The sequence below is a fragment of the Carcharhinus amblyrhynchos genome, unplaced genomic scaffold, assembly GCF_965287045.1.
Source record: "Carcharhinus amblyrhynchos unplaced genomic scaffold, sCarAmb.v2.hapA chromosome_295, whole genome shotgun sequence".
Lineage (NCBI taxonomy): Eukaryota > Metazoa > Chordata > Chondrichthyes > Carcharhiniformes > Carcharhinidae > Carcharhinus > Carcharhinus amblyrhynchos.
The window spans coordinates 111,327-139,276 of record NW_027650035.1 but is presented as its reverse complement, the minus strand read 5'-3'; the positions used below and the strand labels follow the sequence as shown (position 1 = coordinate 139,276).

The window sequence follows — 27,950 nt, the reverse complement described above, 5'->3', positions numbered from 1 at the left end:
GGACCCTCAAGGTCCAGCTTTCAGGGATGCCAACCAAGATAATCTCTGGCAACAGGGCGTGGAAGGCAAAAGGCCACCTTAACCTCAGCTGGGGTTACACTTAGATATAGCAGGAGGATGAGGACGAGAAAAAAATGATAGACACCTAGTAGGCATAGCTGAACCTTAGTGCTAGTGGAAAGAAGTCACCATTGTTTTTATTATCCTTTCGTGGGACATGGGTGTCACTGGCTGGGCCAGCACTTATTGCCTATCCCTAGTTGCCTGAGGACAGTTGAGGGTCAACCACATTGCTGTGGCTCTGGAGTCATGTAGGTCAGACTAGGTATTGGTGGCAGATTTCCTTCCCTAACACACTCTTGTATTAAAGGTCACTTAGTTCACCTGTACAGATTGTCAACCCTGTCATTTTATGGTGCTGTGCTCTGCAAAGCCCCTCCACACACTCAGCACTTCAATCCTGTGGAATGTGAGATTGGCTGGAGACCAGCAGTAGCTGAGGAGTGTCATTCAGCCTTTCTGGGCCCCAAGATCATCTCGTTCAGTGACAGGATGTGGTTGGCTCTCTGTCGGGCAGGACTCCCATGGTGGGGGGTGGGCTCTTCACTCCCTGATTCTGGTTGTCCCCAAACCGAGATGCTATGAGGTAATCTCTAGATGGTCGCCTCATGGGCCCTGACCATCACCCGAGGTTCCTCCTTCTCTGAGTGGTCACCCTCACACCCTCCTCGACATCCTCATCTTCTGATGGATATGGTGTTCCCACAACTCTTCCAGGCCCAGCTGGTGTCTCTGCTGCAGTGCCAAGTTGTGGAGTCCACTAGAGTGTGGGACCCCTCTGGGGGCTGCGTTGGAGGGTTTCCCCTGACTGGTCCAGGCACTAGAACCACATCTTCAGCAGTCCAATTGCCTACTCCACTAGCATGCAAGTTGAAGCATTAGTCTCATCATAACGTGTTTGTGACCTCTGCACTGGCATCATCAGCACTTCTGAGTTGTCCCCAAGGAACCATCACTCTGGCCGCTGCTCTTCCTCAAAGACTGTTGAGATCTGCGAAAGCCCCAAGATGTAACTATTATGGATGCTCCCTGGGAAACGGGTACACACTTGCGTGATGCATATTGAGTGGTTACAGACAATCTGAACATTGAGATATCCCTTACAGTTCATGAACGGCACAGCGTACCACCATGGAGACCTGGTGAACCCCATGGCTCTGGCATCCTGGCTCGCCTGGTGCTGGACTAAGTTGATGTACGTGTGTGCCCTCGTGAATAGTGCACTTGTGTGTGGCTGACTTTGATATGCCGCACGGGTCATCTGTGCAGCTGTGAAACAAGCCGGTTGAGGTAGGGGTGTTCAATGTTGGAAGACCCCTTGCCATTGGTGTCCTTTGAGGCTTTGCTATCTGTGGTTCTGCTCCTGGAAGTGCAATAGGTTCAGCCTCCCTCCTCCTCTTCAGAGCACTGGTTGTGGCCGTGTGCAGTGGAACATCGATGTTGCTGTTGCAGCAATCAAAAGAATTGTCAACTCGACTAGCTCCATGATTTCCCTAGAATCAAAAACTGAAAGGGAACATCAAAGTGAGCGATGAGGATTCCTGACAGTGCCCTGAACCTCAGTCCTCTCAGCGCATGGGTGAATGTCTTCAATGCTATCACCGAAGTGAGCACCTTTGCAATGAACCTCCCTTCTCACACAATAGTGACGTCCCTACCGTTGTCCCCCTTAGCTCCACCTGAATGAAGTGTTTCAACCCGAGTGTGTCTGAGCGGTACCTAACCCTCCACCCCTAGCGTGAGGTGTTAGAACAGTGAGTGCTTGCAATGGGCAAGCATTCCAACGTCATTGGGGACTGATATGATGCCTGCTGTCATTGCCTTGAACTGGGTGAGCGATGAGACACTTCACCACAACACCTTGCATTGGTGTCCACATTTCTGATTTCTCCAATGTAGTCGTTGGTATGAGCATCGGAAGCGTAGAATCCCTACAGTGTGGAAGGAGGCCATCCAGCCCATCAAGTCTTCACCAACTGTTCGAAAAGGCATCTTGCCCTGACCTGCCCACTACCCTATCCCTGTAATGCTGCACACTTAGCATGACCAATCCACCTAACCTGCACATCTTTGGAGTGTGGGCGGAAACCGGAGAATGTGCAAACTCCACCTAGTCGTCCAAGGCTGGAATTGAACCTGGATCCCTGTGAGGCAGCAGTGGGTAAAATGCTTTTTCGGAGAGTTGGTGCAGACTCAATGGGTGGAATGGGCTCCTTTTGCGCTGTAGGGATTCTGTAAAAACTAAACAAATCGTCTATGGCCTGAATGATGCTTCTGGCGTGTGGATAGTTTTCAGTGGGATCTGTTTCACTGAGGTTCGGTTTTGTTGAACTGAAAGCAGAACCCGCAACGTTTTGGTGCTGTGGAATTTAAGAAATGTGGTATCAGTGAGATCAGAGTAAAATTTAAAACTGAGAGTCAGGCCTCCGGGGCTTTTGTAACTTATTGGTTTTGAGAATATTAAGCGGAATAAGTCTGCAATAACTTTAAATCGTAAATCCTAGTGAGAACCTTTCTGCCATTCCAGTTATTTACACAAGCGCATCGCAAATGCTACATGAAAAAAAGAGGGAGCAATTGTGAAGCTTAATTGGTCAGTTTGACTGGTTGGAGGTTTGTATGAGCCCAGACCTTGTTTTGATATTTTGGAGTTAATACTGTCTTACTACAAAGCAACCTAAAATAAAGAGCCAATATCATAACCAAAATATTTAAATCTACAGCAATAATTCCCATCCTCATGTGACGAACATGGCACTAGTCAGTTTTAGTGATCCTTCATATGCTCATCTTTCTGATGAGTATTCAAGGGCAGTGGTTTTGTATCGTTTCTTATAGGCGGAAATGGGACCTGTCACTTTTATCTTGGGAAGTTAAGGAAATAAAAAGGGCTACTAAAAGTACTTTAGCTCTTGGAACACTGGCGCTTGTCATTGCAGCAGATGTGGGATTGTTTTTCAGATGTGTAATGAAGGCAGTATACCTATTGCATGTGGATCATCATTTGCTGTGGGATGGTGGTGTCCTGTGAAAAATGAGTGAGGGAAGGTTGTGGATTCACCTTGCTGACTTAAAATCATGCTAGTGAGAAAAGAAATATGAAAAATTAATTGAACGGATGCAATACTTAACTGTGTTTCACTAAAAAGAGAAGTGTGTGGGCAAAGAAATTGCTGGTGGTTTGTAAGGAGTGGATTCCCACAATGTAATGGTTTGTTCAGAGTATGGGCAGCTTTGGTGTCTTGAAATTTCTGAAAGTGGTAAACACTCGGCAAGATCCCAAATGATTCTTGAGGGTTGACAGGATGGTGTTCTGCAGAATATGTGGTAGTATGATGACCACTCGTGTTACGGTTTGAGTGAGAGGGTTTGCTCTTTAAAAGAAAACATTTAGATTTAATATGAATGCAGATTTTAAAGGGGCTTTGTTTGAGGAGCCACTAACCGTGTGAATAGTACCAAAGTAGACAATTTTTACACTGGGAGAAAACTTAGCCTCTGGTTAATTATTTCTACTATATTAGTTTTTGCAACTTTTTGTTAGTTTTGAATGTTTCCCAAGTCTTCAAAAGTAAGCCTGTGCATGCACACAATTCATTGTGATGCTGTTAAAATAGCTTTATTGTTAATTTTATTTTTTACATCACATTGTATTGACCCATTGTTTGTATTGTATTAAACGAACAATTGAGGCAATAATTTCTGAAGCCACTGCTTTGTCTTTCTTTCCTCCAGAGTATTATCCGAGTGGTGTTTCATGACCGGCGTCTACAGTATACTGAGCACCAGCAGTTGGAAGGATGGAGGTGGAACCGTCCAGGGGACAGGATCCTAGATTTGGGTATGTTGATTTGCAGTGTCCATTGAGTGCAGGACATGCATTCAGGCGTTGGTTTGTATACTTGGGGTGGCTCAGTGGTTAGCACTGCTGCCTCACAGCACCAAGGACCCAGGTTCGATTCTGGCTTAGTTCACTGCCTGTGTGGATTCTGCATGTTCTCCCTGTGTCTGCGAGGGTTTCCTCCCACAGTCCGAAAGGCTTTCTGTTTAGGTGCATTGGCCATGCTAAATTCTCCCTCAGTGCACCCGAACAGGAGTGTGGCAACTAGGGGATTTTCACAGTAACTTCATTGCAGTGTTAATGTAACCCTACTTGTGACAGTAATAAATAAACCACTTTTTTACTTCAGACCAAGTTGGCATTTAATCTAATGTTTAACTTGATGTATAAAAGTTTGAAGTGTTATAAAAACTAACCCTCAGTTGATAACTGCGTCTTGATAAACTGTGGAAGGCTTTTAACACAATGAACAACCCTAAACAAATATCATTTGCTATCATGGAAACATTTGTGGTGTTTGTGGCTTGGTGCATAATACATGTGGGGATACTGCACTGACACATGAGTGCAGTGTGTTGATGCAGGGGATTGTCTGTCTTAGAAGAGAATGTTTGAGTTCAAGCTATTGGAGAAATGTTTGAGAATAGTTAGACTGATTCCCTCTGCGTTGTTTGGCAATGAATGTTCATTCTCTCAGAAATCAGATGGTGAAGTAGGAAACCAGTTGCCAATCTTTTACTTAATACAAGATTTATGGGCAGCACGGTGGCACAGTGGTTAGCACTGTCGCCTCACAGCGCCAGGCGCCTGGATTCGATTCCTGGCTTGGGTCACTATGGTGGAGTTTGCATGTTCTCCCCCTGTCTGCATGGGTTTCCTCCAGGTGCTCCAGTTTCCTCCCACAGTCCAGAGATGTGCAGGTTGGGTGGATAGGCCATGCTCAATTGTCCCTTAGTGTCCCAGGATCTGTAAATCAGAGGGATTAGCAGGGTAAATGTGTGGGGTTATGGGGACAGGGCCTGTGTGGGATTGTAGCCAGTACAGACTCAATGGGCCAAATGGCCTCCTTCTGCACTGTCGGGATTCTATGATGCTATAAAAATGGCCTGATTTTGTGCTAGTACTAAGGCTGAAACTGGCAATGTTTGCCATCTCTGTCTCTCTGAAAATGACACTAATCTCTCGAGTCCATGTAGACACAGATAAAGAGAAATCCAGAAGTTGCTGTTGGCAAAATTTAATTTTACAGAAAGCAAAAACACATGCAAGAGTGAAGGGATTCAGTGCTTTTTACTTCCTTGTTTGCTGGCTGCCTTTACCTCAACGTGATTGGTTGGTTATCCTGTTTGAGGACATCACTATCATTAGAAGGTTAGAAATGTTATCAGCTTGGTACCAGATGCAAACTGGCAGAAAGAAAAGGTAATATTCATGGCACTGAGGTTGCCGAGATTTGTGTGGGCAGCTTTCAAGGTCAGTGGTGAGTTTGTCACTGTTCGAGTTAATGTTTCTATTTAAGATTGTTGATTCGAGGTTACTCTGACCTATTCTTTGAGGAGGTAACTAAGTGTGTAGACGAAGGTAGAACAGTTGATGTTGTATACATGGATTTTAGTAAGGCGTTTGATAAAGTTCCCCATGGTAGGCTGATGAAGAAAGCAAGGAGGTGTGGGATAGAAGGAAATTTGGCCGATTGGATAAGCAACTGGCTGTCGCATAGAAGACAGAGGGTGGTGGTGGAGGGAAAATTTTCAGACTGGAGGCCAGTTACCAGCGGTGTACCACAGGGATCAGTGCTGGGTCCTCTGCTATTTGTGACTTTTATCAATGACTTGGAAGAGGGGGCTGAAGGGTGAGTTAGTAAATTTGCTGATGACACCAAGATTGGTGGAGTAGTGGACGAGGTGGAGGGCTCTTGTAGGCTGCAAAGAGACATTGATAGGATGCAGAGCTGGGCAGAAAAGTGGCAGATGGAGTTTAACCCTGATAAGTGCAAGGTGATTCATTTTGGTAGGACAAACATGAATGTGGATTACAGGGTCAACGGCAGGGTTCTGAGGAATGTGGAGGAACAGAGAGATCTTAGGGTTCATATCCACAGATCTCTGAAGGTTGCCACTCAAGTGGATAGAGCCGTGACGAAAGCTTATAGTGTGTTAGCGTTTCTTAACTGGGGGTTTGAGTTGTGTGGTTATGCTGCAACTATACAGGACCTTGGTGAGATGACATTTGGAATATTGTGCGCAGTTGTGGTCACCTCAGTATAAGAAGGATGTGGAAGCATTGGAGAGAGTGCAGAGGAGATTTACCAGGATGCTGCCTGGTTTGGAGGGTAGGTCTTATGAGGGAAAGTTGAGGAAGCAGGGGCTTTTCTCTTTAGTCATGATGTGGGTATGCCAGCGTTGGACTGGCGTAAACACAGTAAAAAGTCTGACAACACCAGGTTTTAGTCCAACCTATTTATTTGATAATATACTCACAAGCTTTCGGGGTTAGTCCCTTCGTCAGGTGAATGGAGAGTTCTGGCCTCAGACAGAGCATATAAAGCACAGACAGTTTAGAGATTACTGATTAGAATGCGAATCCTTACACCTAACCTGCTGTTCAAGACCTGAAGTGGCTGATAATGTGAGTGGAAGGAGCACTGATCACAGTTTAAAGAGATGTGTATTGTCTCCAGACAGTACAGTAAGTGAGGTTTTGCAAACCCAGGCAAGTCACGGGGGTTACAGATAGTGCGACATGAACCCAAGATCCCTGTTGAGACCGTCCTCATGTGTGCGGAACTTGGCCATCAGTCTCTGTTCAGCGACTCTGCGCTGTCGTGTGTCGTGAAGGCCGCCTTGGAGAATGCTAACCCGAAGGTCAGAGGCTGAATGCCCGTGACCACTGAAGTGTTCGCCAACAGGAAGGGAACAGTCTTGCCTGGTGACTGTCGAGCGATGTTCATTCATCCGTTGTCGTAGCGTCTGCATGGTCTCCCACATGCGCCACAGCAAAAAACCGCACTGATCTCCTCAGAAGGCAAACACAGGACACAGTGGACAGAGTACCCTTCGTCGTCCAGTACTTCCCCGGAGCGGAGAAGCTACGACATCTTCTCCGGAGTCTTCAACATATCATTGATGAAGACGAACATCTCGCCAGGGCTATCCCCACACCCCCACTTCTTGCTTTCAGACAACCACACAACCTCAAACAGACCATTGTTCGCAGCAAACTACCCAGCCTTCAGGAGAACAGTGACCACAATACCACACAACCCTGCCACAGCAACCTCTGCAAGACATGCCGGATCATCGACATGGATACCATCATCACACGTGAGAACACCATCCACCAGGTACATGGTAAATACTCTTGCAACTCGGCCAACATTGTCTACCTGATACGTTGCAAGAAAGGATGTCCCGAAGCATGGTACATTGGGGAGACCATGCAGACGCTACGACAACGGATGAATGAACATCGCTCGACAGTCACCAGGCAAGACTGTTCCCTTCCTGTTGGCGAACACTTCAGTGGTCACGGGCATTCAGCCTCTGACCTTCGGGTAAGCATTCTCCAAGGCGGCCTTCACGACACACGACAGCGCAGAGTCGCTGAACAGAGACTGATAGCCAAGTTCCGCACACATGAGGACGGTCTCAACAGGGATCTTGGGTTCATGTCGCACTATCTGTAACCCCCGTGACTTGCCTGGGTTTGCAAAACCTCACTTACTGTACTGTCTGGAGACAATACACATCTCTTTAAACTGTGATCAGTGCTCCTTCCACTCACATTATCAGCCATTTCAGGTCTTGAACAGCAGGTTAGGTGTAAGGATTCGCATTCTAATCAGTAATCTCTAAACTGTCTGTGCTTTATATGCTCTGTCTGAGGCCAGAACTCTCCATTCACCTGACGAAGGGACTAACCCCGAAAGCTTGTGAGTATATTATCAAATAAATAGGTTGGACTAAAACCTGGTGTTGTCAGACTTTTTACTTTTCTCTTTAGAGCAGAGGAGGATGAGAGGCGACTTAATGGAGGTTTATAAGATGATGAGGGGGATTGATAGAGTGGACTTTCAGAGACTATTTCCTCGGGTGGATGTAGATGTTACTAGGGGGCATAACTATGAGGTTCATGGTGGGAGAGAGAGGAGGGATGCCTGAGGTAGATTCTTTATTCAGAGTTGGGATGTGGAATGCACTGCCTGCTGTGATTGTGGAGTTGGACACTTTAGGAACTTTCAAGTAATTATTGGATAGGTATGTGGAGCGCACCAGAATGATAGGGAGTGGGATAGCTTGATAGAACATAGAAAAACTACAGCACAAACAGGCCCTTCGGCCCACAAGTTGCACTGATGATATCCATACCTACTAAGCTTACCTATAACCCTCAATTCTATTAAGTCCCATGTACTCATCCAGAAGTCTCTTGAAAGACCCTATCGAATTTGCCTCCAATGGCAGCCGATTCCACTCACCCACCACCCTCTTGAGTGAAAACATTTACCCCTGATATCTCCTCTCTACCTGCTCCCCAGCACCTTAAACCTGTGTCTTCTTGTAGCAACCATTCCAGCCCTTGGAAAAAGCCCCTGAGAATCCACCCAATCTAAACCTCTCAACATCTTATACACTTCTAACAGGTCACCTCTCATTCTTGGTCTCTCTAAGGAGAAAAGACCGAGCTCCCTCAACCTATCCTCATAAGGCATGCCACTCAATCCAGGCAACATCCTTGTAAATCTCCTTTGCACCCTTTCAATAGCTTCCACATCTTTCCTGTAATGAGGCGACCAGAACTGCACACAGTATTCCAAGAGAGGTCTGACTAGGGTCTTGTAAAGCTGCAACTTTATCTCCTGTCTCCTAAACTCAATCCCTCAATTGATGAAGGCTAGTACACCATATGCTTTCTTAACCACATTCTCTACCTACGAGGCTGATTTAAGAGTCCTATGGAACTGGACCCCAAGGCCCTTCTGATCCTCTACACTGCTAAGAGTCTTACCCTTGATATTGTACTCCTTCATCCCATTGGACCTGCCAAAATGGACCACTACTCATTTATCTGGGTTGAAGTCCACCTGCCACTTCTCCGCCCAGCCTTGCATCCTATCTATGTCTCGCTGCAACTTCTGACATCCTTCCAGACTTTCCGCAACACCACCAACCTTCGTATCATCAGCAAACTTACTAACTCGTCCCTCCACTTCCTCATCAAGGCCATTTATGAAAATTATAAACGGCAAGGGTCCCAGAACAGATCCCTGGGGCACTCCACTGGTGACCAACCTCCATGCAGAAAAAGACCCATCTACAAACATACTCTGCCTTCTGTGGGCAAGCCAGTTCTGGATCCACAAGGCAACAGCCCCTTGGATCCCATGCCCCCCTCAATAAGCCTTGCATGGGGGACCTTATCGAACGCCTTGCTGAAATCCATATAAATTGCATCTACTGCTCTTCCTCTGTCAATGTATTTAGTCACATTTTCAAAGAACTCAACCAAGCTCATAAGGCATGATCTGCCTTTGACAAAACCATGCTGACTACTATTGAGCATACTAAACTTCTCTAAATGTTCATAAATCCCGTCCCTCAGAATCTGATCTTGGGTTCGGACATAACTCGGCACAGCATTGAGGGCCAAAGGGCCTGTACTGTGCTGTACTGTTCTATATTCTGCTTAATGCCTAAGCTTGTATATTTAAAAACCTCTGAAGCCTGACTTCCAGTCTTTGGAGCTGTGAATTTTTTGGAGACTTCTGCCTTGCTAAATGCTTTTCTCCCTGCGTATAAACACTGAAGTGAAAAGGTGGAACTAATTGTGGTTCCTTGAGGGCCAAAGGGGATAATCTCACAGCACGGATGTGTCAGATGTCTTATTAATTACATTGACATTATCAAGCCTATAACAATTACATTTTTGGGGCTGTCGATTGCATTGTTGAGGGAAACGGGATGAGTATTTTGAGCACAAAAATAGGGATAATTGGGATACTGGGTGTGGAGTGTTATGGTGGAAGTGAACTGATAAGTACAACACTTGCTGCTTTTAGATGAGCTAGTATAATCAAATGCAATATTAAGATACTTAAAATAGTAACTTCTTGATAAGCAGTTATTCAGTTTGAATTTGCAGGTTTCTGCAATAATTCCTGCTTGGGTTTTTTTCCAGATATCCCTTTATCAGTTGGGATTGTTGACCCCAGAGCAAATCCAACCCAACTAAATACAGTGGAGTTCCTCTGGGACCCTTCAAAGAGAACCTCTGTGTTTATCCAGGTATGATGTCTCTTTTAACATTCAGGGTTTAATACATCCTGATTATTTTACTGTGAGTATATATTCCTGTCATCCATTTTGTGCATGTACCAATTATATGAGAAGATGATAATAGGAATGTAAAATATTGGTATGTGATTTTAAGCTTATTTTTCTTCCTCTACTTCCTGATTTGTCTCTGTCCTGACTTGATGTAATTTTATTCTGTTTCAACCATGCTCGATTATTCGGGTTGGGTGGGAAAGCCAAATGAGACTGGCATTTGCTGGGGAAAGTTCAAGTGAAGATGCCAGTCCAGGCTGAATTTTAGAGCTCTCTGGTGACCTAACTGACACAAGGTGTCTGTGTGGAGTTTGCACATTCTCCCCATGTCTGCATGAGATGTCTCCAGAGATGTGCAGGTGAGGTGGATTGGCCATGCTAAATTGACCCTAGTGTCAGGGGGATTAGCAGGGTAAATATGTGAGGTTACACAGATAGGGCCTGGGTGGGATTGTGGTTGGTACGTCCTTGATGGGCTGAACGGCCTCCTTCTGCACTGTAGGGATTCTATTCTATTCTAAAAGGCCACCTAGAACAAAAGTTGATGACTGATATCTGCTGATTTTGATCTCTATTGTCTAGGGGCACTGTAGCCAATGCCCCTGTACCAGCCAGATGAGATGGTGGCATAGTGGTATTTTTTTTAATGGGGCTAATGCTTCAGAGACCCAGGGTAATTTTCTGGGAACCTGGGTTCAAATTCCACCACTGCAAATGGTGAAATTAAAAGTCTAATGATGACCAGGAAACCATTGTCGATTGTTGTAAAAACCCATCTGGTTCACTAATGCCCCTTGGGGAAGGAAATAATATACGTGACTCCAGAGCCACAGCAATGTGGTTGACGCGTAAATGTCCTCTGAAATGGCCGAGCGAGCCTCTCAGTTCAAGGCTGTCTAGGAGTGGGCAATGTGTTGGCCCAGCCAGTGATAGCACATCCAAAAACTTAACCATAGCAAAGTCAAAGGTGACTTGTGGCATCAAGCAACAATTGATTATTAACAATAATATATATTTCTGCTCTCTTCTCCTCTCTGGCTTCAACTGAGGTTCGTCCCTAACCCGGGATGAGCCCTTGTTCTCAATTAGCTCGGCTTCCCCTGTAGCCTCTCCATGGGGTCCAGCCTGATCACATGACCCTTGAAGAACACCCCCTTAAAGAGGTCACGTTACCACACTCATTCTCCCTCACTCCTGAGTTCACATGAATGAAACTAAAGGAACTTAAGTAAACATAGGCACACATGACATAACACATCAGGGACACCCCAGGGAAAACTCATCACAAGCTCAGTCTGTCAGCAGACTTCCAGCCTCTGGAGGAACGTCACTGTTTGCTGCTGGGTCCTTTGGAGAGTAAAGAGTCTGGGCAGGCAGATGCAAAAGGTAAACTCATCAGTCCAGAGTCGACATCCACCTCAGTAGCTGCAGCTTCCTCGGTTTCAGAAAGTGTTGGTTTCACGGCTCCACGTTGACAACAGGAATCCTTGGATCAGCAACTGCTGAACGTGAGTCCACCACAGGATACACTTGTCAACCCTCTGTATCAGACCTCACTTTCTTTCTCACGTGATCCACATGTTGTTTTATATGGTGACCATGCATCATGTGCAATTCTCTCGTTTCAAATGGACGTCTGCTTCTTTAAATCATCTTCAAACTTCCTCTAGGTTTGCCCCGTGTTCCTCAAGGGATGCTCCTTTAGTTAAGTACACCACTAGGTTAGGAATGCTCTGTAATAAACTTTCCATTGTACGCTGGAAAATGGCACAGACCAGTGAGACTGCAAAGGGTAAACGTGCGCTTGTATCACCCTTTCTGGGTGTTGATGGTAACTAATCACTGGGAACCTTCATCCAACTCCAGCTGCTGGTAGGTGTGACTGAGATCTAACTTGGTGTACTTCAGGCCCCTGCTAGTTTGGCACAGAGGCCCTCAGTTTCCGGAATGAGGTATTTATTGATCTGAGCTCCTTGGTTTACAGTTAATTTACAAACTCCACAGACTCTTACAGTGCAATCTGATTTTAGAATAGGGACTATGGGTGCAGCCCACTGAAAAAACTGTACAAGTTTTATGAAACCTTAATCTCCCAATCTCCCAAAGCTCCATTTCAACCTTATGATGGAATGCATAAGGCACTGGGTGAGCCCGAAAATATTTGCTTGTTGCCATGGGGGTCAAATAAATTTTGGCTTTAGCCCCTTTTATTTGTCCCAGATGCGTTTCTGCACAGTGATTCCATCCTGAATATTCACCATTTCCAGACAGTCTAATTTTATCTGCTACGACTCCAGTGTCGACCTCCGTTTTAAGAGATCTGCTGTTTATCATCAAGGCTATTTGTATAGGAGACACCTTAATAAGATGGATCAGTCTAAAGTATACGATACAGATCTCCTGTTGGGCTCCTTAACCTGTTTTTTTAACAGAGTTAAACTAACCGTTATTGCTCTTTCTTGTATGTTCTGTCCTAATTACACCATGCTTGTAAATGACCTGTTCTTTTTACAATAGAAACACAAGTAATTTTTACACTGGCAAGTTCCTTGGGAGTACTCTCCCCCACGCTGAAAACAAGCTTCCTCCCCTGGTGCTGTACAACCCTTCGCAGTCTCTGCTGTGCCCTTACTTGGTCTGATGGCAGCTGTTTCCCACCACAAATAGTTCATTTCATTCAACAAGCCTTGTAATTCTTTCATGCCCTACTCAGTGTGTTCAGTTGTCTGGCCCATCTCCACAGCTTTTCTAAAGAAATTTTAACCTCAGCCAGCAGTCTGTTCTGTATTGTGAGGTTGTTGATCCTGCAGACTAAACAGTCTCTTAACATCTCTCCTAAAGCTGGGCCGAATCTGCAGTGCTCTGTTAACCCTCTCAATCTGGCCATGAAACGAGAGACAGTTTCCCCTGAAATTTGTATTTCAGTGTGATTGAAGGCCGGGGGTTAAAATTATCCTTGACCATTTCAACATCTGGGTCAAAATACTTTTGGCCTGGAGTGTTGGTCGATGTTAGGCTCCTCATTAGGCTGTAGGTTTGTGGGCCACACTAAGTAGTATCACATTTTGTTTTTCTTCTGCTGTGAAATTATCTACAAATAAATAACGCAGCCTTTCGATATATGAATCAATTGACTCAATCTTTCCAATTAAAGGCATTTTTATAAGACGTATATACCTGCCTCTTTGTAGCTTTGCTCACTCTCTTCCCCTCTAACTGCACACTGCAATTTCCTGACCGCTAACAAGTTTTTCCTTGTCACCAGTGTACTGAAAACAACTTGTTCTGGCTTCAAGCTATACACATGCATGATAAGTCTACTCTTCCCCTCCCTGGCTCCAACTAAGGTTCCTGTCTGTCGCAGGACATGCAACCTTCTTCCCAATTGGCTCGGATTCCCACGCGGCCCCTCCATTGGGTCTGAGCTGATCATGTCGCCTCCTTAAAGAGGCCACACAACCACATCAACCGTGGTTTCTGCTCTGCGTTAATGGAAAGTGCTGACTTTCTGATGAGAATGGAGTTTGGCTTGGCTGTGATGCCTACAGTCAATTGGCTCCTGCCATACACTGACTTTCGTGTCATGGATGACAACTTGCCCAAAATTCTGGGAATTTTAGCATGAATCTGTACATTTGATAAAATGGGGGTTGAAAAATTCAGCCTTTTTTCAATATAATCCTGTAAATTTTAGCTCCCCTCCCTGCTTTCTCTATCTAGATCATACTTCAGGGAAGAGAAATGCAAAATACTCATTTGACTCCTCACCTATGTCATGTGGGTGCACACACAGATTGCCACTTTGGTCTCTAATGTGCCTTACTCTTTCCCTAGCTACTCTCTTACCCTTGATATACTTATTTAATAAATTTTATTTTGCCTGTTTTATCGTGCCCCCTCTTCACTCTCCGAATTTAGGTACCCCTGCATTTTCTGTACTCCTCGCAGGCATCCACTGTTTCGAGTCCCCTGTATCTGCCATAAACTCCTCTTGTTTTCCCTTATCTAATCCTGTATATCCCTTGACATCCAGGGTTCTCTTGACTTTTGGTCCCACTCTTTACCTTGACGGGACAATGTTGGCCCTGTACACGCATTCCTTTTTGAATGGCTCCCACTGCTGTGGAATTTTTTCTACAAGTAGCTGCTCCCAATTCACTTTGGCCATGTCCTGTCTTATTGCATTAAAATCGGCCTTTCCCCAGTTCAGAACCTTTATTTGTGGCCCATTTTATCCTTTTCCATAACTACCTTAAATCTTGCCAAATTATGCTCCCTATAACCAAAATGCTCCCCCGAACACCCCTTCCACCTGCCTGGCTTCATTCCCTAAAACCCAGTACTGGGCCCCCTCTTGTCCAACTTCAGTGCATCCATGTTCAAAAAGCTCTCCTGGATGCACTTTGAGAATTCCACCCGCTCTCGAAGTCTTTCACACAATTGGTAATGGAGAAATTGAAATTGCTATTATGATGATCCTATTGTTCTTACACTTCTGAGATTTGTGTGCAAATCTATTGTTCTACTTGTCTGGGGGCCTGTAATATACTCCCAGCAACTTGACTGCCTCCTTTTTGTTTTTAAGTAAGGTTCAATAGTTCCCTAAGCATCTTCTCCCCAGTGATGCCGATTGTTTTTAAGTTCCTTCCTCATTTTCACCTCTGGATTTTCAAATACCTTTAGGATATTTTTTGAACTTCACTATAGTGAAGCACACAAAATACCCTGTTCAATGCTGTCACCATTACTAGGAATGGACAGTAAACGCTGGCCGGCCACTGATGCCTGTGTCTCACGATAGAATAAAAAAAATTTTGGTTCCCCAGATGCAAACTCTGGAGCACCAACACTAGTTTTAATTATTCTTTTTGTGTTTAAACACATGCACAAATTCTTTTTTTAAAAAATATTGCTAGCTAGCTTTCTCTTGTACTCCACTTTCTCCCTTTTTAGTCATTATTTGCTGGTTTTTAAGATCTGACCCATTTTCTGACCTACCACTAATCCTTGCAGATTTGTGTAATGTTTCCTTTAGTTTGGTGCAGTCCTTAACTTCCTTATTTAGCCATGGGTGGTGCCCTCTTCGGCTGCCTCGGAAAAGCAGCCAACGTCATGCACCCCGGACGTTCTCTGTTCCATCTCCTTCCGTTCAAAAAAGGTAGAAAAGCCTGAGGATACGAAACAGCTGACTTGAGAACAGCCTCTTCCCTGCTGCCATCAGAGTTTTGAATGGATCTACCTTACATTAAGCTGGTCTTTCTCTACACCCTAGCTATGACTAGCACTACATTCTGTACCCTCTCTCCTTCTCCATGAACGGTATGCATTGCCTGTATAGTGCACAAGAAACAATACTTTTCACTGTATAGTAATACACGCGACAGTAAATCAAATCAAAAAAAGTCTGTCTTTTTCTCACTGAGATAAATTCTTGCTGAGAATTATTGGTTATCTCCTAATATTTATTTAATATAATCGTAACTGACAGCATTAGCTTTTTCCAGCAGATAGTTGATGGCAATAAACCACTTAACTGTTTCAACATCAGGAAATATATCAAATGGGTGTTTGTGGCTTTTTCAAAGGAGCTTCCTCTGGTATTTTTTTGGTGCCTCTGTTTTGTTTTTTTTTTCTTGATCCTGCGACTCCTTATTTCCGTAGGTGCATTGTATTAGTACTGAATTCACGACAAGGAAACATGGAGGAGAAAAAGGTGTGCCTTTCCGAATTCAAATTGATACATTCAAAGAGAATGAAAATGGTGATTATACAGAGCACCTTCATTCAGCTAGCTGCCAAATCAAAGTGTTCAAGGTACGGAGAAAAGGCTGCTTTGCTATTTTGAATGACCATTATTGCAACTCAATGTCAGAAATGTGATTCTGTTGGTTAATTCCTAGACTTTCTAAAAATTAATCATCATTCTACTGCTCGAGTATTATACCTCCAGGGTAGCAACTATATTTTCTGCTTTTATTTTAAAATAAAGAATTCTTTGAGGAAGTAACAAGGAAGTTAGATAAAGGAGGACCAGTGGATGTGAACAAAGAAAAAGAAAATTTACAGCACAGGAACAGGCTTTTCTGCCTTCCAAGCCTGCACCGACCATGCTGCCTGTCTGAACTAAAACCCCCTACCCTTCTGGGACCATATCCCTCTATTCCCATCCTATTCATGTATTTGTCAAGATGCCCCTTAAAAGTCACTACCATATCCGCTTCCACTACCTCTGCCAGCACCGAGTTTCAGGCACCCACCACTCTGTGTAGAAAAAAAAATGTGCCTCGTACATCTCCTTTAATCCTTGCCCCTTAAACCTATGACCCCTAGTAATTGACTCTTCCACCCTGGGAAAAGGCTCCTGACTATTCACTCTGTTCATGCCCCTCATAATCTTGTAGACTTCTATCAGGTCGCCCCTGAACCCCCATCACTCCAGTGAGAACAAACCAAGTTTCTCCAACCTGTCCTCATAGCTAATGCCCTCCATACCAGACAACATCCTGAAATCATTTCTGTACCCTCTCCAAAGTAATCCTTTGGTAGTGTGGCGACCAGAATTGAACACTGTATTCCAAGTGCGGCCTAACTAAGGTTCTATAAAGCTGCGACGTGACTTGCCAATTTTTAAAGTCACCGTCCTGGCCGATGAAGGCAAACATGCCGTATGCCTTCTTGACTACCTTCTGCACGTGCATTGCCACGTTCAGTGACCTGTGTACCTGTACACCCAGATCCCTTTGCCTATCAATACTCTTAAGGGTTCTGCCATTTACTGTACATCTCCTATCTGTATTAGACCTTCCAAAATGCATTACCTCACATTTGTCCGGATTAAACTCCATCTGCCATTTCTCGGCCCAATTCTCCAACCGATCTATATCCTGCTGTATCCTCTGATGGTCCTCATCGCTATCTGCAAATCCACCAACCGTTGTGTCGTCTGCAAACTTACTAATCAATCCAGTTACATTTTCCTCCAAATCATTCATATGTATTACAAACAGCAAAGAACCCAGCACTGATCCCTGACGAACATCACTTGTCACAGCCCTCCATTCAGAAACACACCCTTCCACTGCTACCCTCTGTCTTCTTTGACCGAGCCAGTTCTGTGTCCATCTTGCGAGCTCACCTCTGAACCTGTGCAACTTCACTTCTGCACCAGTCTGCCATGAGGGACCTTGTCAAAGGCCTTATTAAAGTCCATGTAGACAACATCCACTGCCCTACCCTCATTAATCATCTTCATCACTTCCTCGAAAAACTCTATCAAGTTCATGAGACACGACCTCCCCTTCACAAAGCCATGTTGCCTCTCACTAATATGTCCACTTATTTCCAAGTGAGAATAAATGCTGTCTTGAAGAATCCTCTCCAGTAATTTCCCTACCACTGATGTAAGGCTCACCGATCTTTAATTACCTGGATTATTCTTGCTACCCTTCTTAAACAAAGGAACAGCATTGGTTATTCTCCAGTCCTCTTAGACCTCTCCTGTAGCCGATGAGGATACAAAGATTTCTCTCAAAGCCCCAACAATTTCCTCCCTTGCCTCTCTCAGTATTCTGGGGTATTCACATCAGGCCCTGGGGACTTGTCTACCTTAGTGTTTCTCAAGAACCCCAGTACCATCACCTTTGATCTCAACGTGGCTCAAACTATCTACACATCCTTTTCTGGACTCCACATCCACCATCTCTTTGCTGAATAATGACGCAAAGTACTTATTTAATACCTTGCCCATTTCCTCTGGCTCCACATGTAGATTCCTTGTCCTTGAGTGGGCCAGCCCTCTCCCTCTTTAAATATGTATAAAAAGCCTTGGGATTTTCCTTAATCCTCCTGGCCAGTGCTTTTTTGTGACCCCCTTAGCCCTCCTTACTCAAATTTCTTTCTACTTCCCTTGTATTCTACACTTGCTTTGTGTATTCCCAACCTCCTAGCTTTGACAAATGCTTCCTTTTTCTCTTTGACTAGGCTCACAATATCTCTCGTTATCCAAGGTTCCCAAAACTTGCTATACTTATCCTTCATCCTTACAGGAAGGTGCCAGTCCTGAATCCCTATCAGCTTGCACTTGAAAGCCTCCCACAAGCCAGATGTTGGTTTGCCCGCAAACATATGCCCCCAATCTACATTCTTCAGTTCCTGCCTAATATTAGTACCTTAACTTGAGGACTACACTTACCTTTATCCATCAGTGCCTTTAAAGCTTACTGAATTGTAGTCACTGTTCCCAAACTGCTCCCCTACTGAAACATCAACCACCTGGCTGGGCTCATTCCCCAATACCAGGTCCAGTATGGCCCCTTCCCTAGTTGGACTATCTACATACTGTCTCAAGAAGGCCTCCTGGATGCTCCTTACAAACTCTACCCCATCCACACCCTAGCACTAAGTGAGTCCCAACCAATATAGAGGAAGTTAAAATCTCCCACCACAACAACCCTGTTACTTTTACACCTTGCCAAGGTCTACCCACATATCTGCTCTTCTATCTCCTGCTGGCAGTTGGGTGGCCTATAGTAAACTCCCAACATATGATTTATTGAGATTTCCAAAAGGCCTTTGACAAGGTGCCGCATAGGAGACTGTTAAATAAGTTAAGAGCCCGTGATGTTAAGGGTAAGATCCTGGCATGGATAGAGTATTGCCTGACTGGCAGAAGGCAGATAGTGGGGATAAAGGGTGTTTCTCAGAATGGTAGCCGGTGACTAGTAATGTGCCTTGGGTCGGTGCTGGGACCACAACTTTTCACTATACGCGTTAACGACTTGGAAAAGGAACTGAAGATGCTTGCTAAGTTTGCAGATGATACAAAGATATGTAGAAGGACAGTAGTATTAAGGAAGCAGGGGGGCTGCAGAAAGACTTGGACAGGTTAGGAGAGTGGGCAAAGAAGTGGCTGATGGAATACAGTGTGGAAAAGTGTGAGGTTATGCACTTTGGAAGGAGGGATAGAGGCATTGACTATTTTCTAAATGGGAAAATGCTCAGGAAATCAGAAACACCAAAGGGACTTGGGAGTCCTTGTTCAAGATAGTCTTAAGGTTAACGTGCAGGTTCAATCGGCAGTTAGGAAGGCAAATGCAATGTTAGCATTCATTTCGAGAGGGCTAGAATACAAGAGCAGGGATGTACTTCTGAGGTTGTATAAGGCTCTGGTCAGACCCCGTTTGGAGTGTTGTGAACAGTTTTTGGACCCCGTATCTGAGGAAGGATGTGCTGGCCTTGGAAAGGATCCAGAGGAGGTTCACAAGAATGATCCCTGGAATGAAGAGCTTGTCATATGAGGAATGGTTGAGGACTCTGGATCTGAACTCGGAGTTTAGAAGGATGAGAGGGGATCTGATTGAAACTTACAGGATACTGGGAGGCCTGGATAGAGTGGACGTGGAGAGGATGTTTCCACTTATAGGAAAAACTAGAACCAGAGGGCACAAACTCAGGCTAAAGGGACGATCCTTTAAAACAGAGATGAGGAGGAATTTCTTCAGCCAGAGAGTGGTGAAACTGTGGAAGCCAGGTCATTGAGTGTCTTTAAGACAGAGGTAGATAGGTTCTTGATTAATAAGGGGATCGGGGGAATGGGGATGAGAAAAATATCAGCCATGATTGAATGGCGGAGCAGACGCGATGGGCCGAGTGGCCTAATTCTGCTCCTATGTCTTAAGTAGCAGCGTAAAGCTGATCTAAATGACACAAGCAGTGCAATTCATACTCTTAAGCAGCAGATGTACAAAACCTGCCACAACACACTGAATCTGAAAATGTCTCTTGAATTATCTGCAGCTCGACTTTAACTTTGTCTTTTCTGTAAGTTAAACTTGGATCACAGGAGCAGGAAGAACAGACCTCATGCTGGAGACTGGGTTTCTGCCCTTTTGTTTCCAGTGTTTACAATGCCCTGACTTAATGCAGGATCCAGTCTTCCTCGTACATTGCTTGATTAGTCAGTCGACAAGAATGGATATTGAAGGTGTTTCAGAAGAGCTTACTCTTGTTCTCAATCTTATGACGTTTATCTGGATAGAAATTAGAAGCAGGAAGAGGTTATTCGGCCCTTCGAACCTGCTCCGCCATTCATTTTGATCATGGCTGATCATCGAATTCAATATCCTGATTTCCCCCGCCCCACTCCCGATGTCCCAATGGATTGGACATCTTAGCTGATAGTCTTTCTGTTGTATTTACTGCACAATCCCCCAACCCCACCAAGAACTGAATATGACCAGTTGGATCACCATGCAGCAGAGAAATCTTCCAGGTCGCTCTAACTCGCTGCTATCCCATAACCTTCATTTGCCCATATGGACTGTCAGGTGAACACAAATTGCAATTTAACACTTAACAAAATATCTTGCATGATATTTCTGTTTCTGAAGCTTTGAATTTTTTGTTTCTAAAGCTGAAATAGATGGGAGTTGAGTTACCACTGGTGAAACACCAGTTGTGAATAGGTCCCAAAAATGGAAACACTCTTTTAATAGCTCTTGATAGCTGCAGATTTAGACCATTGAACCTGGTCTTCAGGGTAGCATAGCAGGACTCATTGTCATACTGTTGCTTTGGGCTGCGTAATTTTTGTCTTTCGATGTTGTCATGGAAGATTCTTGCACAGAAGCAAGCATAGTTGTATAGTGCAATCTGCGTGTAACCAGAATGAGTAGAAAATCTTTGATGTGGACATTTTCCTAGTTCCTCTTTTTCAACTGAGCTGATGGTCTCAAGGCCACTAGCAACAAGGGCAGCAAAGTGGTACAGTGATCCGCACTGCTACCTCAGCGCCAGGGGCGTGGGTTTGATTCCCGGATTGGGTCACTGTGCGGACTCTGCACGTTCTCCCTGTGTCTGCGTTGAATTCCTCCGGGTGCTCCGGTTTCCTCCCACAGTCTGAAAGATGTGATGGTTCGGTGCATTGGCCATGCTGAATAAGTGTACCCGAACAGGTGCCAGAGTGTGGTGACTAGAGGATTTTCACAGTTAACTTCATTGCAGTGTTAATGTAAGCCTACTTGTGGCACTTAAAAGTTAGCAAATGTTCTAAAGGGTATAGGATCTTGATTAGCTATCAGATTCTTCCTCCGTATCCAGACTGATAGCACTTAAAAGTTGGAGACCAAACTTAACCAGTGATTATACATTGTGATTTGGAGACATTTGGTGACATTCTTTGAATGGGGTAATATTTAGTTTGTAGAGTTTAACACTTCTAAAGTATGAGATATACATTGGTAACTGTCACCACCTCTCATGAACAAAATGGTGCACTAAGGAGAAACTGAGGAGCTTAGGCGGACAGCCAGTTTTTCTCCCTAATCGTGTGGAGCCTTGGCCTGTGTGTCAAAAGCTATAGTGAGATTTGCATAAAGTCAGGAGGTATATCCTGTTCCCTACAGCTCTCCTGTGGGTGGCATGTGGAGAAGGTCATACCCGCTGTAGACTTGCCAACACTTAAAACAGTGCATCTGCATACACTTGGTCTACAAATAGATGGAGCCTCTTCAGCATGACCCTAGCAGAAGTCTTCCCAATGACTCTAAGGAATACGATGCTGCTGTAGTTGTTGCAATCTCCTCTGTCATCTTTTTGTACAATATGCTGATTTGGATCATAGATGTCCTGTGGAGCCAATCCTATTTTCCAATGGTGAGGGAAGGTTATGAAGATGTGGCAATGGTTGGGGACTTTCCATGCTTGAGTTTGGCTGCAATCCCACAATTGCTAGTGGTGCCTTTGTTAAGCCATCGACCGCTTTTGCAAGCTCCACTGATGTCTGTTCTTTGTTTAATTTGACCAAGATGAGAAGCTGCAGGAAAAAATCAAATGCAGACTTGGAGATCAAAGTACAGCTCGCGATAGTGTTCAACCAGTGGGACATCTGCCAACTCCTTTACTATAATGCTGTGCTTGTCACTCATATAGAGAAAATCATCTACAAAGAGTCATAACCAGAAGAACAACTTACAGTCAAGATGTTTTGTCCCTGCCCCTAATCACACTAGGTAACACCCCGCTGGGAGTGGTCATCAAACTCTGCTACCTTGACAGACGATCTGCCCCTTGAAAAGATGTCGGGAAAGCAGCCACCACCTTTGGCCAGCTCCCAGCTTGCATGGGACGACATCCATTAGGATTAAGACTCTTGTTTTACAAGGCCTGTGTTCTCAACATCTTGTCTGCCTGTGAAACATGGATGACTTGCAGCTTTAAGAAAGGAAGCTCAACTACTTTCCTCTTCGCTGTTTGTGATGCATTCTGGGCATTCCACAAACGCAGTGGCATTTTCGAATCAAAGCTCCCCAAGTAAGTTGGCACTCATCAAGCATTAGTGACTTTTGCTGGGGACTGTTTGCAGAGTGCACAATGAGACAGAGCTAAGAATTTTCAAGGTAGCTGGAGCCAGATGAAGGAAAGAGGGGAAACCTATTTAAAGAGAGATTGAAAGCTGTGTCACTGTAGCTGTGAGAGCCGAAACAGTTCTGTGAGGAAAGCAGCCTGCAGCTACCCTGAAAAAAGACAAGTGTTGTGTCTGCAAGGTTTTGATACAAGTTTTGATTATCTAGTATTGACTGAAAGAGGGAGAAGCTTGTGTAATACCTCCCCTATAACGACAGTGGGTGTTTCTGGTAATCTTGCAGGAATTTCTATAAAGAAATTCTGAGAGGGTTGTTGCCTAAGAAGGGTGTTTGGTTCTGAGTTTAACTCAGCAGAACTCTTTTCGGCAATGTCTGTAGAACTGCTGTTAAGTGTGTAAATGTAATCTTGTGTGTTTACATTTTCTTTTAATAAACCTTTAAATTTAGTACTTAAAATCTCTAAGAATGGTTTGAAATTTTTGCTCCTGACTTCAATGCAGATACCTTCTCATAAAATGCAAATTGCAAATTATTGTGATAGCTTGTCCAAGTTTTCTTAAGGATTTGGGCAGCAGGGCAATTACCATGTGCCATGCCATAACACACTTGATTACCAGTTACCAGTGGCAGAACCTGTGTCTCAGATTGGTCTCTTCAGCCATCAGTGGAAGTGCACCACATGAGGCTATTGAGCCCCCAGCAAACTTGATTTGCTGCATGGCCGTCAAAGGATTCTGATAACTCTTAAGACACGAGATCTACTTCAAATAAACAAGCTCACTTCCTAATCCATGTTTCTGCTGCTTCTATTCGCCGCCACAGCCTCTGCCTCTTCAGGCACTCGCCTGATAAAGGGGCAGTGCTCCAAAAGCTCGTGCTAACAATATATGATACTAGTATTTAAAAGTGCACCTTGTTAAATTGATTGCTCATATTTTCAGCAAAGTTGTCAATTCTGATAAGAACATGTGAAAAGAAATGAAAGCTAAACTCAGTTTTCTGATAGACTATTGTCTAAAGGTGTGGGGGGTGGGGGGGGGAAGGTTGCAATTGGGCATCATTACTGCATTTTATTTTCATTTTCAATGCCCAGTTCCATGGAAGTGATTGCTGTGGTGCTGTACTAAATCATACTAAATTAAGTTGTGCTGGAATCCTCATAACCTCTGCCACCTCAAGCCATCCTTTCACTTCACATTTCTGTGCGGTAGATACGATGCAGTGGCCCAACAAGACCGTGCTAGTGTTTATGCTCTGCACAAGGCTCTTGGGTCAGTAATTATCCCATCTTCACATTCTCACTTCACCTGTTGGGATCTTACCTGACTTCTCCAGTGTCCTAGATTGCTCTGCTCAAGTCAACGAACCTAGTTTCTTGCTAAATGCTGTTAGCAATTCTGGACACTGTAGTTCTCAGGACCCGTTTAATGAAAATTAAATAAAAGATGCACGTAATGAGGGATCTAAAAAGAGGAACAAGGCAACTACTGTCCTGACCTTTAGCGTTTCTTGTGCTCTGCCAACTTGTTGAACCAAAAATTGTTTTTGTTGTGCTCTATCTGGCACAGATCCAAAGAAACCCACTGAACTATTAATAATTCTTCATAGCAATCTTGTATTTTTAAGGTTTAAGCCAGACTGTCACAGTACACTGGTTTCATAGCTAACAATAACATTAGTCACATTTGCCCTCAGTAATGAGGTTTAAAATCAGATTAAAATGTCTCCCTGGTGTAGTAGTTGCTTTGCTCTGTCTGGACTTTGAACCCGGTGCTTAGCACCAAATGCGATGCATCTTGTGATGTTGCTCACAACAAAAGAAATGGTATATCTATCTTTTTAACTGAATTTTTAAGAGGCTGAGGGGTTTACAGTGTCATCTATGGAGCAAGTGAGAAAGTAATGGGAGTTTTTGTAATATTGTTTGAAGGTAGCAACCCCCTCCTGTGAAGGAAGCGAGGGTATTATAGTGTTACCAACTCGAGGAATTTATATATGCTAGTAAATATCCTATGGTATTTCCCACAGTACTTCAGAGTAGGGCCAAGGTGCAGTTTGGAGTTCTAATCCAAAATGAAAGGGGAAAAGTCGAAAGACGCAAATGTCGATGCATTTAAAAAAATGGTTCCAAAAATTGAAAGCTTGCAGAGACTTGGGGCGGAATGGGTGAACTTCTTAGGTGACAGTAGTAAAGCCCAAGTTGCTGGGAGATAAAGGAAATGCCACAGTCTTCCTTACTAGCTGGAAACCAGAATTGTGTAACCGATTGTACTTTGCTAGAATGGGATCTTCCACTGTAAACATCGACGTAAAGCCGTTAGTCAAAATTTCTCACAGCGTGTCACATTTTTGAGACAGGTGATGCATAGTTGAGTTTTATAATCAATTAGTTGATCTGCTGGGATGTTCGCCACAGTCAAAACCAAGTATATTCTCGATGTGCACCAAAGTTGGAGGGGAAGGCAAAATTTGACTGGAGAGCACTGGTGTAACTCGGTCTAAATGCATTCACTTTTAACTTTGCAAACATAAGAATTTATATTGAAATTTTATTGGAAATACCAGTGTAAAATTGTCATGCTGTAATTGCACCTTCCCACTGCTAAGATTCTTAAAATGTACAGATTTAGCTGAGATAGATCAAATATCATGGTATTGCTCCATGAGTTTGAGAATATGTTTAATAATTTGTGCCCTGACAGTGTCATCAACTGCCAGCGTGTGTGCCGGAGATGCTACCTTCTACCCTACTCCACTGTGTTGCTTTCCACTTCACTCCCATAACAGGCCATGATCTGCCAGTTTATCAGTTACTTCTGCAAACTGCATGAGCCTGAATGCCTTGATAATTTTTCACATTTGTGAGCTGTTTTAGCATTGATCTTCCTTCTTCTGGTCCCTATTTGTTAAACACTTTCTGCTCCTCGAGGGTGAAATCTGTGCCTTCTAAAAATTTCTGTTGGGATGAAAATGGTTCTGGGGAAGATCTCAATGATGTGGAGATGCCGGCGTTGGACTGGGGTAAACACAGTAAGAAGTCTCTCAACGCCAGGTTAAAGTCCAACAGATTTATTTGGTAGCAAAAGCCACTAGCTTTCGGAACGCTGCCCCTTCGTTAGGTGAGTGGGAGTTCTATTCACAAACAAGGCATATAAAGACACAAACTCAATTTACAAAATCACCCTTTGTCGGAGGGCTTGACGAAGGATCGTCCAGACTTGAAACATTGGCTCTATTCTCTCTCCACAGATGCTGTCAGACCTGCTGAGATTTTCCAGCATTTTCTGTTTTTGTTTCAGATTCCAGCATCCCCAATATTTTGCTTTTAACACCTCTTGATTAAAGTGCCGGCAACAGTGCAGACATTTTGTACAGAAAGGCTGTTGTCCTAAGGAAGAGATGGTGACATAGTGGTAATGTCATTGGATGAATAATACAAAGGCCCACGTTCTAGGGACATTTGTTCAAATCCCACCATAGCAACTGATGGAAGTTATATTTATAGTATCTGGAATTAAAAGCTAACCTCACATCATGAAACCATTGTCAATTATCATAATAACCCATCTGGTTCACTAATGTCCCTTTAGGAAAGAAAATCTGTCGTCCTTACCTAGTCTGGCCTACATGTGACTTCAGAGCCACAGCCATGTGGTTGACTCTCAGCTACCCTCTGATATAGCCCAGCTCTGTTGTAGATGCATTTGTCGATAACAGTATTTGTCAGAGTGACCATTGCACAGTCCTTGTGGGGGCAAAGTCCCATCTCCACGTTGTGGGATACCATCCATCGTATTGTTTGGCATTACCACCGTGCTGACAGGTGCAGCAACTCTATACTGGGCATCAATAAGGTGCTGTGGGCCATCAGTTGCAGAACTGTACTTGCACAATCTGTAGTGAGTCTTCAGTCAGAAGTGCCAAGTAGATGATCCATCTCGGCTTCCTCTTGAGGTCCCCAACATCACATGCCAGTCTTCAGCCAATTCGATTCACTCCACATGATATTGGTAGTTATTCCCTTTGGAATCCATTTGGTTCCCTTTGTACTTCCAACTTAGAACATAAGAACATAAGAAATAGGAGCAGGAGTAGGCCATCTAGCCCTTCGAGCCTGCCCCACCATTCAGTAAGATCATAGCTGATCTGTCGTGGCTCAGTTCCACATTCCCGCCCCCTCCCCATAACCCTTAATCCCCTCGCTTATCAAAAACCCATCAACCCGCGTCTTAAAAATATTTAGCGAGGCAGCCTCCACCACTTCAACGGGCAGAGAATTCCAGAGATTCACCACCCTTTGAGTGAAGAAGTTCCTCCTCAACTCCGTTCTAAACCGCCCCCCCCTTTATCTTGAGGCTGTGCCCCCTAGTCCTACTGTCCTTTCTGAGCGGGAAGAGTCTCTCCACCTCTATCCTATCCATCCCATTCATCATCTTATACGTCTCAATGAGATCTCCCCTCATTCTTCTAAACTCTAACGAGTACAAGCCTAGTTTATTCAGCCTCTCCTCATAGCTCAACCCCCTCAACTCCGGTATCAGCCTAGTAAACCTCCTCTGCACTCCCTCCAAGGCCAAAATATCCTTGCGTAAGTACAGCGACCAAAACTGCACACAGTACTCCAGCTGCGGCCTCACCAATGCCCTATACAGCCGCAGCAAGACCTCCCTACTTTTATATTCAATCCCCCTTGCTATGAAGGCCAGCATCCCATTTGCCTTCCTGACCACCTGCAAGCTGGGTTTTTGCGACTCATGCACAAGGACCCCGAGGTCCCTCTGCACCGCCGCCTGCTGCAGTTTTTCTCCACGTAAGTAATAGTCCTTCCTACCATTATTCCTACCAAAGTGGACCACCTCGCACTTACCAACATTAAATTCCATTTGCCAGTTCCTGGCCCATTCGCCCAGCCTATCTAGATCCTTCTGCAGACTTCCCACACCCTCCGCGCAATTTGCCGTTCCACCAATCTTGGTGTCATCAGCAAATTTCGACACCATACACTCGGTTCCCTCCTCCAGATCATCTATACAAATGGTAAATAGCTGAGGCCCCAGCACCAACCCCTGGGGCACTCCACTAGTCACCAACCGCCAATCTGAATAGGACCCATTAACCCCCACTCTCTGCCTCTTATTTGACAACCAATCCTCTATCCACGCTAACACCTTACCCCCAACTCCATGCCCCCTTACCTTCTGCAATAACCTCTTGTGAGGTACCTTGTCAAACGCCTTCTGAAAATCAGACCACGTCCACCGGCTCTCCTCTATCCACCGCCCTAGACACATCCTCATAGAACTCCAGTAAATTTGTCAGACACGACTTCCCCTTAACGAAACCGCGCTGCGTCTGCTCTAT

The 27,950-nt window shown here is 44.5% G+C and overlaps 1 protein-coding gene across 1 annotated transcript in view; it reads left to right on the top strand.

Moving 5' to 3' along the window:
- tfcp2 (transcription factor CP2) overlaps positions 1 to 27,950 on the top strand; it is a 105,557-nt gene that overhangs the window by 21,774 nt on the left and 55,833 nt on the right. The window contains exons 4-6 of the mRNA XM_080183469.1: positions 3,796 to 3,901; positions 10,079 to 10,185; positions 15,889 to 16,041. Coding sequence (XP_080039595.1) covers positions 3,796 to 3,901; positions 10,079 to 10,185; positions 15,889 to 16,041 — 366 coding nt within the window. The remainder of the gene's footprint in view (positions 1 to 3,795; positions 3,902 to 10,078; positions 10,186 to 15,888; positions 16,042 to 27,950) is intronic.